Here is a 16,431-nt window from a genome sequence, read left to right on the forward strand (position 1 = left end):
GCAACAGCGGGCAAAGACACAAGACTCCTGGATGTGGGAGGAAATCCTCGACGGGAGAGGACCCTGGGCAAAGCCAGGGGAGTGTCGCCGTCCCAAGGAGCAGCAGGAGCAGCAACAGCAGCAGCAGTAGGAGAAGCAGCAGAAGAAGCAGCAGCAGTAGCAAAAGCAGCAGAAGAAGCAGCAGCAGCAGAAATGTCAGGATTCCTGGACATTGGATGATGTTTTGGATGGCAAGGGTTGCTACACATGGGAGGAGATCCAGGCTGGTAGGGATTGCCTACCATGGGAACAGGTGGAGGCATTGAGGAGAGCAGAGGCAGCCGGAGAGAGGAGCCACCGATACGAGGGAACGCGACTGGCAAGGAAGACCGAGAGGCAGCCCCAAAAATGTATTGGGAGGGGGGGACTTGGAGCTGTCGGCGAAGCTGAGGGCTGAGTCTGAGAGGGTCAAGGAGATATTGGACAGATTGGAGGAGAGTGAATGGATGGGAGATGAGGAGACACTCGGGGAGTTGTTAATAGAATTGGAGGAGAGTGAAGAGAGAGAGAGCTGTTGATTTGGCGTAGTATGCAAGGCATTTGTCCTGAGGTGTGTGTCCCCAGCCCGGAACCACCAGTGCCGGCACCCCGCACCAGGCTGTCTCTCCGTCCCATCAATACAGGTAGATAGAGTCTCCCGTCTGTCCAGAGCTGCTAGAGTCTCCCGTCTGTCCAGAGCTGCTAGAGTCTCCCGTCTGTCCAGAGCTGCTAGAGTCTCCCGTCTGTCCAGAGCTGCTAGAGTCTCCCGTCTGTCCAGAGCTGCTAGAGTCTCCCGTCTGTCCAGAGCTGCTAGAGTCTCCCGTCTGTCCAGAGCTGCTAGAGTCTCCCGTCTGTCCAGAGCTGCTAGAGTCTCCCGTCTGTCCAGAGCTGCTAGAGTCTCCCGTCTGTCCAGAGCTGCTAGAGTCTCCCGTCTGTCCAGAGCTGCTAGAGTCTCCCGTCTGTCCAGAGCTGCTAGAGTCTCCCGTCTGTCCAGAGCTGCTAGAGTCTCCCGTCTGTCCAGAGCTGCTAGAGTCTCCCGTCTGTCCAGAGCTGCTAGAGTCTCCCGTCTGTCCAGAGCTGCTAGAGTCTCCCGTCTGTCAGCGTGGAGCCGCCAGAGCCGCCAGTCAGCGTGGAGCCGCCAGAGCCGCCAGTCAGCGTGGAGCCGCCAGAGCCGCCAGTCAGCGTGGAGCCGCCAGAGCCGCCAGTCAGCGTGGAGCCGCCAGAGCCGCCAGTCAGCGTGGAGCCGCCAGAGCCGCCAGTCAGCCAGAATCTGCCAGAGCCGTCAGTCAGCCGGGAACTGCCAGAGCCGTCAACCAGCCTGAGCTATCTCTCAGTCCTGAGCTACTCCTTAAGTCCAGAGGTGTCCCTCAGTCCGGTGGGCCTGTTGTTTAGGGTTCCCAGGTCAGGGTCGGCGGAATGGGTCGCCGTTCCTAGGAGACCACAGAGGCGGACTAAGACTATGGTGGAGTGGGGTCCACGTCCAGAGCCAGAGCCGCCACCGCGGACAGATGCCCACCCAGACCCTCCCCTATAGGTTCAGGTTTTGCGGTCGGAGTCTGCACCTTGGGAGGGGGGGATACTGTCACGTTCTGACCCTAGTTATTGTGTTTATTGTTTGTTTTAGTTGGTCAGGACGTGAGTTGGGTGGGCATTCTATGTTTTGTGTGTCTCGGTTGCTTTTCTGTGTTCGGCCTAATATGGTTCTCAATCAGAGGCAGGTGTCGTTAGTTGTCTCTGATTGAGAATCATACTTAGGTAGCCTGGGTTTCACTGTTGTTTTGTGGGTGATTGTGTCTGTGTTTTACACCACACGGTACTGTTTTCGTTATTCACGTTACGTTCATTGTTTTGTATGGAGTGTTCAGTTTGTGTTTTAATAAAAAACCATGGACACTTACCACGCCGCATATTGGTCCTCCGATCCTTCTCGCCTCTCCTCTTCAGACGAAGAGGAGGAAAACCATTACATAGGTGATTGTTTATTGTGAGTGTATGTCTGTACTGGTGTGCGTCGGGTTGTTACCCATGGATTATTATTTTTATGTTTTCCGGTGGGTTTTTTGTAAAAGAAAACTGCTCCGTTGGAAACACAGTTATTTCTCTCCTGCGTCTGACTTCTCTGCCACCAGTTAAACACCTTTACAGCATCACCGACCCGAACTATGGAGTCAGCAGGAAACGGCCATAGGAGTGGAGGAGCGCGTCCAGGAGCTTGGCACCACCATGGACTACGTTGTCCAGACAATGGACCGCTGAGAGAGATGGGGAGTTCTTCCGGCGCCTCCAACAGCACAACCGGGGTCTCCCCTGAGCGCCCCTTTCCCGTCTGAACCCAGTGGGATTCGTCTCTCCTTGCCCCAGGAGTACGACGGGAGGGCTGCAAACTGCCAGGGGTTCCTGTTACAATTAGACCTCTACCTGGCCACCGTCCACCCAGCTCCATCGGGTTGTGAGAGGGTGTCCGCCCTCTGTTCTGTTACATTCTCCAACATTAATTTCACATTTCCACAAACTTCAAAGTGTTTCCTTTCAAATGGTATCAAGAATACGCATATCATTGCTTCAGGGTCTGAGCTACAGGCAGTTAGATTTAGGTATGTTGTTTTAGGAGAACATTTTTAAAAAAGGGTCTGATCCTTAAGTGAGCCATACAAGTTTGATAGCACTCCGAGATGCTGGTGGTCAACCCTTTCCTGTGTGCATCAAGAATGGTCCACCAACCAAAGGACATCTAACCAACTTGACACAACTGTGGGAATCACTGGATTCAACATGGGCCAACATCCCTGTGGAAGGCTTTGGACACCTTGTAGAGTCCACGCCCAGACGACTTGAAGCTGTTCTGAGGGCAAAATGGAGTGCAACTCAATATTAGGGCGGTGTTCCTAATGTTTTGTACACTCAGTCTCCAACGGAGTTGTGATGTTACAGATTCCCTGCTGCGTGACCAAAGCTCTCCAGGCTGTTCTCTGTCAGTGTTGAGATCCATATTTCAGAGGTGGTGCGTGTAGACGATCATCAATGATGTCAGAGAGGTAGCGAGAAGAGAGAGGGTAGAGGCCATCCCTACACGTCTTTCACATGAACTTTTCCAGGATGTTTTGGATTTTGAATGCTGGATTCCAAGACACACATCAGAGGTCAGATCATGGAGCGAGGAGGTGATGGAGGGAGAATAGAGAGGTGGAGGTAGTGAGGAGGTGATGGCGGGAGAATAGAGGTGGAGGTAGTGAGGGAGGGAGGGAGGAGGGGATGGAGAGGGGATGGAGGGAGGGAGGGAGGAGGGGATGGAGAGGGGATGGAGAGGGGATGGAGGGAGGAGGGGGGGGGGGGGTGATGGAGGGAGAATAGAGATGTGAAGGTAGTGAGGAGGTGATGGAGGGAGAATAGAGATGTGAAGGTAGTGAGGAGGTGATGGAGGGAGAATAGAGAGGTGGAGGTAGTGAGGAGGTGATGGAGGGAGAATAGAGAGGTGGAGGTAGTGAGGAGGTGATGGAGGGAGGGAGGGAGGAGGTGATGGAGGGAGAATAGAGAGGTGGAGGTAGTGAGGAGGGGATGGAGGTAGTGAGGAGGGGATGGAGGTAGTGAGGAGGTGATGGAGGGAGAATAGAGAGGTGGAGGTAGTGAGGAGGTGATGGAGGGAGAATAGAGGTGGAGATAGTGAGGAGGGGATGGAGGGGATGGAGGAGGGGATGGAGGGAGAAGAGAGGTGGAGGTAGTGAGGAGGGGATGGAAGGAGGGAGGAGGGGATGGAGGGAGAATAGAGAGGTGGAAGTAGTGAGGAGGTGATGGAGGGAGAAGAGAGAGGTGGAGGTAGTGAGGAGGTGATGGAGGGAGAATAGAGGTGGAGGTAGTGAGGAGGGGATGGAGGGAGGGAGGAGGGGATGGAGGGAGAAGAGAGGTGGAGGTAGTGAGGAGGGGATGGAAGGAGGGAGGAGGGGATGGAGGGAGAATAGAGAGGTGGAGGTGGTGATGGCGGGAGAAGAGAGGTGGAGGTAGTGAGGAGGTGATGGAGGGAGAAGAGAGAGGTGGAGGTAGTGAGGAGGTGATGGAGGGAGAATAGAGAGGTGGAGGTAGTGAGGTGGTGATGGCGGGAGAAGAGAGGTGGAGGTAGTGAGGAGGGGATGGAGGGAGGGAGGAGGGGATGGCGGGAGAATAGAGAGGTGGAGGTAGGGAGGAGGGGATGGAGGGAGGAGGGGATGGAGGGAGAATAGAGAGGTGGAGGTAGTGAGGAGGGGATGGAGGGAGGGAGGGAGGAGGGGATGGAGGGAGAATAGAGAGGTGGAGGTAGTGAGGAGGGGATGGAGGGAGGGAGGAGGGAGAATAGAGAGGTGGAGGTAGTGAGGAGGGGATGGAGGGAGGAGGGGATGGAGGGAGAATAGAGAGGTGGAGGTAGTGAGGTGGTGATGGCGGGAGAAGAGAGGTGGAGGTAGTGAGGAGGGGATGGAGGGAGAATAGAGAGGTGGAGGTAGGGAGGAGGGGATGGAGGGAGAAGAGAGGTGGAGGTAGTGAGGAGGTGATGGAGGGAGGGAGGAGGGGATGGAGGGAGAATAGAGGTGGAGGTAGTGAGGAGGGGATGGAGGGAGGGAGGAGGGGATGGCGGGAGAATAGAGAGGTGGAGGTAGTGAGGAGGGGATGGAGGGAGGGAGGAGGGGATGGAGGGAGAATAGAGAGGTGGAGGAGGGGATGGAGGGAGGGAGGAGGGGATGGAGGGAGAATAGAGAGGTGGAGGTAGTGAGGGGATGAGGGTGGGAGGAGGGGATGGAGGGTGTGAGGAGGTGATGGTGGGGGAAGAGAGGTGGAGGTAGTGAGAAGGTGATGGAAGGAGGGAGGGAGGGAGAATAGAGAAGTTGAGGTAGTGAGGAGGTAATGGAGGGAGAATAGAGAGGTGGAGGGTGTGAGGTGGGGATGGAGGGAGGGAGGAGGGGATGGAGGGAGCATAGAGAGGTGGAGGTAGTGAGGTGGTGATGGCGGGAGAAGAGAGGTGGAGGTAGTGAGGAGGTGATGGAGGGAGAAGAGAGAGGTGGAGGTAGTGAGGAGGTGATGGAGGGAGAATAGAGAGGTGGAGGTAGTGAGGTGGTGATGGCGGGAGAAGAGAGGTGGAGGTAGTGAGGAGGGGATGGAGGGAGGGAGGAGGGGATGGCGGGAGAATAGAGAGGTGGAGGTAGGGAGGAGGGGATGGAGGGAGGAGGGGATGGAGGGAGAATAGAGAGGTGGAGGTAGTGAGGAGGGGATGGAGGGAGGGAGGGAGGGAGGAGGGGATGGAGGGAGAATAGAGAGGTGGAGGTAGTGAGGAGGGGATGGAGGGAGGGAGGAGGGAGAATAGAGAGGTGGAGGTAGTGAGGAGGGGATGGAGGGAGGAGGGGATGGAGGGAGAATAGAGGTGGAGGTAGTGAGGTGGTGATGGCGGGAGAAGAGAGGTGGAGGTAGTGAGGAGGGGATGGAGGGAGAATAGAGAGGTGGAGGTAGGGAGGAGGGGATGGAGGGAGAAGAGAGGTGGAGGTAGTGAGGAGGGGATGGGGGAGGAGGGAGGAGGGGATGGAGGGAGAATAGAGAGGTGGAGGTAGGGAGGAGGGGATGGAGGGAGGGAGGAGGGGATGGAGGGAGAATAGAGAGGTGGAGGTAGTGAGGAGGGGATGGATGGAGGGAGGGAGGAGGGGATGGAGGGAGAATAGAGAGGTGGAGGTAGTGAGGGGATGAGGGTGGGAGGAGGTGATGGTGGGGGAAGAGAGGTGGAGGTAGTGAGAAGGTGATGGAAGGAGGGAGGGAGGGAGAATAGAGAAGTTGAGGTAGTGAGGAGGTAATGGAGGGAGAATAGAGAGGTGGAGGGTGTGAGGTGGGGATGGAGGGAGGGAGGAGGGGATGGAGGGAGCATAGAGAGGTGGAGGTAGTGAGGAGTGGATGGCGGGAGAATAGAGAGGTGGAGGTAGTGAGAAGGTGATGGAGGGAGAATAGAGAGGTGGAGGTAGTGAGGAGGGGATGGCGGGAGAATAGAGTGGTGGAGGTAGTGAGAAGGTGATGGAGGGAGAATAGAGGTGGAGGTAGGGAGGAGGGGATGGAGGGAGAATAGAGAGGTGGAGGGAGTATAGAGAGGTGGAGGTAGGGATGAGGGGATGGAGAGAGAATAGAGAGGTGGAGGTGGGGAGGAGGGCATGGAGGGAGGGTTGGCGAGAGGTACAGTTTTGCCACGGTGAACCCAGAAGGTTCAGAGGTCAAGGAACAAACGCCCAGTCTCTTATCTCATCAGAGTGAAATCAAAGCACCAGATTAATGACAACAGTCATCCACCCCGCCTTGACAAGAAATAAGTAAAAACCTTTGAGATGAGGTGTGATCCTATAGAACACACTAACAGCAGTTCCAATTCATTTCAGTCGATTCGGGAAGTAAACAGACATTTCAATTCCACATGGACAATTGGAATGCATAGTTTGCTTCCGGGAACTTACTCGACTGAAATGGAATTGACCACAGCTGTGAATGACAGTGATATGTTATCAATATCCTCTTTTGATTACTCAACCTAGGGCCCTCCCGGATCCTTTGACTTCCTGCTGCTGTTGATGGCTGACATCCGTAACGATATCGTTGAGCTACAGAGCAAGGTGTTCGGCAGACTCATGCAGTCTCCTGGAGAGGAGTTCCCTATGGGGGTCCCAGATACATGGAGGGACAACCAGTCACCTGGGAGGGAGGTCCCCATGGTTGGCCCAGAGAGCTGGAGGGACAGCCAATCGCCTGACAACTGGAGGGAGAACCAAGATATCCTGTTGGACATGGGCTCTGGAGAAGACAAACCAAAGGATTACAAAACACAAAACGTTGCCAGGGGCAACTCTGGAGAAGACTACAAACCACGCAGGAAGGAAGAGGACAGGAACAGGAAGAGGAAGCCCATGCGAGCCTCAACAACAGACTCAGACTTGGATTGGACGCTTTGAATGAGACAGATTTTCAGTGTTTGTTTGTAAATATTAATATCAAAGTATTTTTTATTGAACTGCTTAGTCACTCAAAAGTCAAAATGTATTTTTTTTCTTTCATAGAATCTCTATTTTTATATTATAAATAGGATTGTAAATGTATATTTTAGTACATTTTTTTGTATTAGAGTTATGGTCTTGAATGTCTTCTTAGCTCAACAGCATTTCACTCCTGATACATTTTATTTAAATTTGAATGTCTCAAATGGTCTAATTTTTACTTAAACGTAGTTTCCACCCTGTTATAGACACATCCAATTCGTCCTACCCCTAAATCATAGATAGAATATGTCATTCGATTTCTTTGCTCCTAATCACCACAGCTTTGTTTGTTCGGTGCCTCAGCAACAGGAGCCAAGGATTGTTTCTGGTTGCTATGGCTGCTAAGTAAGTGTGTAACACTCCTCCAAAGCCAAGTGGTTGCTATGGCTGCCGAGCCTCCAGGAGAATGGTCCTTGACAGAAAGAAGAAGAAAGGTCATGGAGAGTACCACTGGAGAGGGATTGAGCAACTTTTCAAGAAATGGAATATTCCAGTGTTTTTAAGTGGCACCATATTATATTTGAGCAGATCCAAGTCTCGGCTTATGTGGTCAAAAGGGGGCATTTTACAATTCAAACATAAATCGCACATGTAAAGAAAATGGAAAATAAATGCAGTAATAACAGAAACATGTATTCCATCTGTTTTTACTTATGTCATGGCTGGAGCAGTAAGAGATAAGACTGGCTCGGCTTGAGGTAGAGAGAGGGGGGTGGAGAGGGGGTGGAGGGAGAGGGGGGGTGGAGAGGGGGGGTAGAGAGAGAGGGTGGAGAGAGAGGGGGGTGGAGAGAGAGGGGGTGGAGAGGGAGAGGGGTGGAGAGGGAGAGGGTGGAGAGGAGAGGGGTGGAGAGAGGGGAGAGGGAGAGGGGTGGAGAGAGAGAGAGGGGGTGGAGAGAGGGGTGGAGAGAGAGGGGTGGAGAGAGAGAGGAGAGGGGGAGAGGGGTGGAGAGAGAGGGGGGTGGAGAGGGAGATGGAGTGGAGAGAGAGAGAGAGGGGTGGAGAGGTAGAGGGGGTTGAGAGAAAGGGGGAGAGGGGTGGAGAGGGGGTGGAGAGAGAGAGAGGGGTTGGAGAGATAGAGGGGGTGGAGAGAGAGGGGGGTGGAGAGGGAGAGGGGGTGGAGAGGGGGGTGGAGAGAGGGGGTGGGAGAGAGAGGGGTGGAGAGAGAGAGGGGTGGAGAGAAAGAGGGGGGTTGGAGAGATAGAGGGGGTGGTGGAGAGGGGGGTAGAGAGCGAGAGGAGATGGAGAGAGGGGGGTGGAGAGAGAGAGGGTGGAGAGAGAGAGGGGTGGAGAGGGAGAGGGGTGGAGAGGGAGGGGGGTAGAGAGAGAGAGAGAGGGGGTGGAGAGAGAGAGGGAGGGTGGAGAGAGAGGGGTGGAGAGAGGGGGGGTGGAGAGGGAGAGGGGTGGAGAGGGAGAGGGGTGGAGAGGGAGAGGGGGTGGAGAGAGGGGGAGAGGGAGAGGGGTGGAGAGAGAGAGAGAGGGGGGTGGAGAGAGGGGTGGGAGAGAGGGGTGGGAGAGAGAGAGAGGAGGGGAGAGGGGTGGAGAGAGAGGGGGTGGAGAGGGAGATGGAGTGGAGAGGAGAGGGGTGGAGAGGTAGAGGGGGTTGAGAGAAAGGGGGAGAGGGGTGGAGAGGGGGTGGAGAGAGAGAGGGGGTTGGGAGATAGAGGGGGTGGAGAGAGAGGGGGTGGAGAGGGAGAGGGGGTGGAGAGGGGTGGAGAGAGAGGGGTGGAGAGAGAGGGGGTGGAGAGAAAGAGGGGGGGTTGGAGAGATAGAGGGGGTGGAGAGAGAGGGGGGTAGAGAGCGAGAGGAGATGGAGAGAGAGAGGGGGGTGGAGAGAGAGAGGGTGGAGAGAGAGAGGGGTGGAGAGGGAGAGGGGGTGGAGAGGGAGGGGGGTAGAGAGAGAGAGAGGGGGTGGAGAGAGAGAGGGAGGGTGGAGAGAGAGGGGGTGGAGAGAGAGAGAGACAGAGCGAGAGGGTGGAGAGACTGAGAAAGGAGGGAGAGAGAGAAAGAGAGGAGGGGGAGATGGAGAAAAGGGGAGGGGGAGAGATGGGGTGTGATGAGGATAACCTTCGAATCCCTGTTCCACTCTTCCTCGTCTCTCTCCCTCTCTCTTCAGACTTCTCTTCTGGAGGTAGACAGAACAGAGGTTTACTCGGAGGATAGAACAGAGGTTTACTAGGAGGATAGAACAGAGGTTTACTACTGTAGGAGGATAGAACAGAGGTTTACTACTGTAGGAGGATAGAACAGAGGTTTACTAGGAGGATAGAACAGAGGTTTACTACTGTAGGAGGATAGAACAGATGTTTACTACTGTAGGAGGATAGAACAGAGAGAAAGAGAGGAGGGGGAGATGGAGAAAAGGGGAGGGGGAGAGATGGGGTGTGATGAGGATAACCTTCGAATCCCTGTTCCACTCTTCCTCGTCTCTCTCCCTCTCTCTTCAGACTTCTCTTCTGGAGGTAGACAGAACAGAGGTTTACTCGGAGGATAGAACAGAGGTTTACTAGGAGGATAGAACAGAGGTTTACTACTGTAGGAGGATAGAACAGATGTTTACTACTGTAGGAGGATAGAACAGAGGTTTACTAGGAGGATAGAACAGAGGTTTACTACTGTAGGAGGATAGAACAGATGTTTACTACTGTAGGAGGATAGAACAGAGGTTTACTACTGTAGGAGGATAGAACAGAGGTTTACTACTGTAGGAGGATAGAGCAGAGGTTTACTAGGAGGATAGAACAGAGGTTTACTACTGTAGGAGGATAGAACAGATGTTTACTACTGTAGGAGGATAGAACAGAGGTTTACTACTGTAGGAGGATAGAACAGAGGTTTACTACTGTAGGAGGATAGAGCAGAGGTTTACTAGGAGGATAGAACAGAGGTTTACTACTGTAGGAGGATAGAACAGATGTTTACTACTGTAGGAGGATATAACAGAGGTTTACTAGGAGGATAGAACAGAGGTTTACTACTGTAGGAGGATAGAACAGATGTTTACTACTGTAGGAGGATAGAACAGAGGTTTACTAGGAGGATAGAACAGAGGTTTACTACTGTAGGAGGATAGAGCAGAGGTTTACTACTGTAGGAGGATATAACAGAGGTTTACTAGGAGGATAGAACAGAGGTTTACTACTGTAGGAGGATAGAACAGATGTTTACTACTGTAGGAGGATAGAACAGAGGTTTACTAGGAGGATAGAACAGAGGTTTACTACTGTAGGAGGATAGAACAGATGTTTACTACTGTAGGAGGATAGAACAGAGGTTTACTACTGTAGGAGGATAGAACAGATGTTTACTACTGTAGGAGGATAGAGCAGAGGTTTACTACTGTAGGAGGATAGAGCAGAGGTTTACTACTGTAGGAGGATAGAGCAGAGGTTTACTACTGTAGGAGGATAGAGCAGAGGTTTACTACTGTAGGAGGATAGAGCAGAGGTTTACTACTGTAGGAGGATATAACAGAGGTTTACTAGGAGGATAGAACAGAGGTTTACTACTGTAGGAGGATAGAACAGATGTTTACTACTGTAGGAGGATAGAACAGAGGTTTACTAGGAGGATAGAACAGAGGTTTACTACTGTAGGAGGATAGAACAGATGTTTACTACTGTAGGAGGATAGAACAGAGGTTTACTACTGTAGGAGGATAGAACAGATGTTTACTACTGTAGGAGGATAGAGCAGAGGTTTACTACTGTAGGAGGATAGAGCAGAGGTTTACTACTGTAGGAGGATAGAGCAGAGGTTTACTACTGTAGGAGGATAGAACAGAGGTTTACTACTGTAGGAGGATAGAACAGAGGTTTACTACTGTAGGAGGATAGAACAGAGGTTTACTAGGAGGATAGAACAGAGGTTTACTACTGTAGGAGGATAGAACAGAGGTTTACTACTGTAGGAGGATAGAACAGAGGTTTACTACTGTAGGAGGATAGAACAGAGGTTTACTAGGAGGATAGAACAGAGGTTTACTACTGTAGGAGGATAGAACAGAGGTTTACTAGGAGGATAGAACAGAGGTTTACTACTGTAGGAGGATAGAACAGAGGTTTACTACTGTAGGAGGATAGAACAGAGGTTTACTACTGTAGGAGGATAGAACAGAGGTTTACTACTGTTGGAGGATAGAGCAGAGGTCTACTACTGTAGGAGGATAGAGCAGAGGTTTACTAGGAGGATAGAAGAGGTTTACTACTGTAGGAGGATAGAACAGAGGTTTACTACTGTAGGAGGATAGAACAGAGGTTTACTAGGAGGATAGAACAGAGATTTACTAGGAGGATAGAACAGAGGTTTACTACTGTAGGAGGATAGAACAGAGGTTTACTACTGTAGGAGGATAGAGCAGAGGTTTACTAGAAGGACAGAACAAAGGTTTACTACTGTAGGAGGACAGAACAAAGGTTTACTACTGTAGGAGGATAGAACAGAGGTTTACTACTGTAGGAGGATAGAACAGAGGTTTACTACTGTAGGAGGATAGAACAGAGGTTTACTACTGTAGGAGGATAGAACAGAGGTTTACTACTGTAGGAGGATAGAACAGAGGTTTACTAGGAGGATAGAACAGAGGTTTACTACTGTAGGAGGATAGAGCAGATGTTTACTAGGAGGATAGAACAGAGGTTTTCTACTGTAGGAGGATAGAGCAGAGGTTTACTAGGAGAATAGAACAGACCTCCACAAGTCTGGTTCTTCCTTGGGAGCAATTTCCAAACGTCTGATGGTACCACGTTCATCTGTACAAACAATAGTACGCAGTATAAACACCATGGGACCAAGCAGCCATCATACGGGGCGGCAGGGTAGCCTAGTGGTTAGAGCGTTGGACTAGTAACCGGAAGGTTGTGAGTTCAAACCCCCGAGCTGACAAGGTACAAATCTGTCGTTCTGCCACTGAACAGGCAGTTAACCCACTGTTCCCAGGCCGTCATTGAAAATAAGAATGTGTTCTTAACTCACTTGCCTGGTTAAATAAAGGTAAAAAAAAAAAAAATACCACTCTGGAAGGAGATGCGTTCTGTCTGCTAGAGATGAACGTACTTTGGTGCGAAAATTGCAAATCAATCCCAGAACAGCAAAGGACCTTGTGAAGATGCTGGAGGAAACAGGTACAAAAGTATCTATATCCACAGTAAAAACAAGTCCTATATCGACATAACCTGAAAGGCCACTCAGCAAGGAAAACAAGGAAAAAGCCACTGCTTCAAAACCGCCATAAAAAAGCCAGACTACGGTTTGCAACTGCACACGGGGACAAAGATCATAGTTTTTGGAAAAATGTCCTCTGATCTAATGAAACAAAAATAGAACTGTTCGGCCATAATGACCATCGTTATGCTAGGAGGAAAAAGGGGGAGGCTTGCAAGCCGAAGAACACCATCCCAACCGTGAAGCACGGGGTGGCAGCATCATGTTGTGGGGGTGCTTTGCTGCAGGAGGGACTGGTGCACTTCACAAAATAGATGGCGTCATGAGGCAGGGAAATTATGTGGATATATATATGTTTTTTTATTTCACCTTTATTTAACCAGGTAGGCAGGTTGAGAACAAGTTCTCATTTGCAACTGCGACCTGGCCAAGATAAAGCGTAGCAATTCGACGACACATACAACAACACAGAGTTACACATGGAATAAACAAACAGTACAGTAGAACAAAAGAAAACAAAAAGTGTGCAAATGAGGTAAGATAAGGGAGTTAAGGCAATAAATAGGCCATGGTGGTGAAGTAATTACAATATAGCAATTAAACATGGGAATGGTAGATGTGCAGAAGATGAATGTGCAAGTAGAGATACTGGGGTGCAAAGGAGCAAGATAAATAAATAAATACAGTATGGGGATGAGGTAGGTAGATAGATGGGCTGTTTACAGATGGGCTATGTACAGGTGCAGTGATCTGTGAGCATATTGAAGCAACATCTCAAGACATCAGACAGGAAGTTAAGCTTGGTCTCAAATGGGTCTTCCAAATGGACAATGACCCCAAGCATGCTTCCAAAGTTGTTGCAAAATGGCTTAAGGACAACAAAGTCAAGGTATTGGAGTGGCCATCACAAAGCCCTGACCTCAATCCTATAGACAATTTGTGGGCAAAACTGAAAAAGCATGTGCGAGCAAGGAGACCTAAAAATCTGACTCAGTTACACCAGCTCTGTCAGGAGGAATGGGCCAAAATTCACCCAACTTATTGTGGGAAGCTTGTGGAAGGCTACCCAAAATGTTTGACCCAAGTTAAACCATTTAAAGGCAATGCTTACAAATATTAATTGAGTGTATGTCAACTTCTGACCCACTGGGAATGTGATGAAAGAAATAAAAGCTGAAATAAATCATTCTCTCTACTATTATTCTGACATTTCACATTTTTAAAATAAAGTGGTGATCCTAAACTGACCTAATTTTTAATAGGATTAAATGTCAGGAATTGTGAAAAAACTGAGTTTTAATGTATTTGTCTAAGGTGTATGTAAACTTCCGACTTCAACTGTATATAGAGGGCACACCTGCCACAACCTGGCAGTTCATCTTAGATTCACTAGTATCCATTCAGAATGTATTCACACCTGCCACCACCTGGCAGTTCATCTTGGATTCACTAGTATCCATTCAGAGAGTACTCACACCTGCCACCACCTGGCAGTTCATCTTGGATTCACTAGTATCCATTCAGAGAGTACTCACACCTGCCACCACCTGGCAGTTCATCTTGGATTCACTAGTATCCATTCAGAAAGTATTCAGACCGGCCACCACCTGGCAGTTCATCTTGGATTCACTAGTATCCATTCAGAGAGTATTCACACCGTGTCCACGTGTTGATACGTTACAGTCTCATTCTAAAATGGATGAAATTGTTGTTGTTTTCTTCTTCTTATCAATCTACACACAATACCCCATAATGTCAAAGCAAAAACAGGTTTTAGACATTTTTGCAAATGGTATAAAGACAAAAAACAACTGAAGTATCACATTTACCTAAGTATTCAGATCTTTTAGTCAGTACTTTGTTGAAGCACCTTTTTCAGCAATTATAGCCCCGACCTGGCTTACTGAGCCACTCAAGGACATTCAGAGACTTGTCCCGAAGCCACTCCTACGTTTGTCTTGGCTGTGTGCTTAGGGTTGTTGTCCTGTTGGAAAGTGAACCTTCGCCCCAGGCTGCGGTCCTGAGTGTTCTGGAGCAGGTTTTCATCAAGGATCTCTCTCTGTACTTTTCTCCGTTGATCTTTCCCTCTATCCTGACTAGTCTCCCAGTCCCTGCTGCTGAAAAACATCCTCACAGGATGATGCTGCCACCACCAAGCTTCACTGTAGGGAAGGTGACAGGTTTCCTCCAGATGTGACGCTTGGCATTCAGGCCAAAGAGTTCAATCTTGGTTTCATCAGACCAGAGAATCCTGTTTCTTGTGGACTGAGAGTCCAAGCGAGGTTTCATGACTTTTACTGAGGAGTGACTTCTGTCTGGCCACTCTACCATAAAGGGCTGATATTGTCATTGATTGCCTTTAACCACAATTAATTATGTATGTTCATTGCTGTTTTTATTTGCATCTTTGTCTCCTTTTAGATCAACCATACTGCATACAAAGCCAAGTCTCAATTCAAGATGTGTCGTGCCCTGGCCATAGAGAGGCTTTTTATTCTCTATTTTGGTTAGGCCAGGGTGTGACTAGGGTGTTTTTGTTCTATGTTTTGTATTTCTGGTTTTGGCCTGGTATGGTTCCCAATCAGAGGGAGCTGTCAATCGTTGTCTCTGATTGAGAACCATACTTAGGCAGCCTGTTTTCCCGCTATGGGTTGTGGGTAGTTATTTTCTGTTTAGTGTGTTTTGCATCTGACGGAGCTGTTTCGGTTGTTTCTTTTGTTCCTTGTTGTATTTAGTGTTCAGTTTATTAAAATAATGATGAACATTTACCACGCCGCATCTTGGTCCTCACCTTCTTCCACCAACGGTCGTTATCAGATGAGTCTCAACATCTGTCATTCCCTGCCATGTATCATCTCCATTACCTGAACCTATAAAGACTCTTAAACTGAACCTATAAAGACTTAATAGGGATAGGCTAGCTAGCGGGACACCTGTCGACAACATCCGGTGAAATTGGAGGGTGCACAATTCAAGTAAATAATCGTAATATTAAACATGCATGAACATATAAGTATCTTATATAATTTAAAAGCTTACATTCTTGTTAATCTAACTTTGTTTTCTGATGTACAATATGCTTTACAGCAAAAGCATACCATGTGATTGTCTGAGGACGGCTCCCCCAGTACAGGCTTCCTAAAATCACAAATAGAGATTAAATGAATCACTTACTTTTGAAAATCTTCCTCTGTTAGCAATCCCAAGGGTCCCAGCTACAACAAGAATGGTCATTTGTTAGATAAAAACCTTCTTTATATCCAAAAAAAGTCTAGAAAAGTTTAGTTGGCGCCATCGATTTCAGTAATCCACTCATTCAACATGCAGACAAAAAAAGACAAAACGCTACCGCTAAACGTCATCCAAACCAATCAAACGACATTTCTATTTAATCTTCAGGTATTTTTAAATGTAAATAAACTATAATATTTCATACGGAAAGTATGTTCAATAGGAAAGTAAAATTATAAGCGCGCGCCCTCTTCCTCGCACACCAAAATGCTATTGTTCCGGTGGTCTCTTCACCAAAACTACAAATTCTTGCTCGTTTTTGAAGAAACAAGCCTGAAACCTTGATTAAAGACTGACATCTAGCAGAAGCCATAGGAATTGTAATCTGGGAGCTGTAATTACATAGGACCCATAGCTTTCTATGTTAAGAGCCTGGGACCTCAACAAACAAAAAAAGATTACGGTTGTTTTTTCTTTGGATATTCGCCTGCCATATCAATTCTCTTATAGTCTCAGACATTATTTTAACATTTTTTAGAAACTTCAAAGTGTTTCCAATTCTACCAATTATATCCATATCCTGGCTTCTGGGCCTGAGTAACAGGTCGTTTACTTTTGACACATCAGTCAGGCGGAAATTCTGAATAAAGGACCCTAGCCTGAACAAGATGTATTTTTAAACAAACTATAAAGTCTCTTAAACTGAACTGAATCTATAAAGACTCTTAAACTGGACTGCATCTATGTAGACTGTTAAACTGGACTGAATCTATAAAGTCTCTTAAACTGAACTGAATCTATAAAGTCTCTTAAACTGAACAGAATCTATAAAGACTGTTAAACTGAACTGCATCTATGTAGACTGTTAAACTGAACTGAATCTATAAAGTCTCTTAAACTGAACTGAATCTATAAAGACTGTTAAACTGAACTGCATCTATGTAGACTGTTAAACTGAACTGAATCTATAAAGTCTCTTAAACTGAACTGAATCTAT

The 16,431-nt window shown here is 48.7% G+C and overlaps 1 protein-coding gene across 3 annotated transcripts in view; it reads left to right on the plus strand.

Annotated features, from left to right (window-relative positions):
• Positions 1–7,666, plus strand: part of ccbe1 (collagen and calcium binding EGF domains 1) — a 128,071-nt gene extending 120,405 nt beyond the window's left edge. For all 3 annotated transcript variants that reach the window (XM_064977342.1, XM_064977341.1, XM_064977343.1), the window contains one exon: positions 6,546–7,666. In XM_064977342.1, coding sequence (XP_064833414.1) covers positions 6,546–6,959 — 414 coding nt within the window. In that variant the 3' untranslated portion in view covers positions 6,960–7,666. The remainder of the gene's footprint in view (positions 1–6,545) is intronic.
• The last annotated feature ends 8,765 nt before the right edge of the window (positions 7,667–16,431 follow it).

This window comes from Oncorhynchus masou, chromosome 11 (assembly GCF_036934945.1).
Source record: "Oncorhynchus masou masou isolate Uvic2021 chromosome 11, UVic_Omas_1.1, whole genome shotgun sequence".
Taxonomy (NCBI): domain Eukaryota; kingdom Metazoa; phylum Chordata; class Actinopteri; order Salmoniformes; family Salmonidae; genus Oncorhynchus; species Oncorhynchus masou.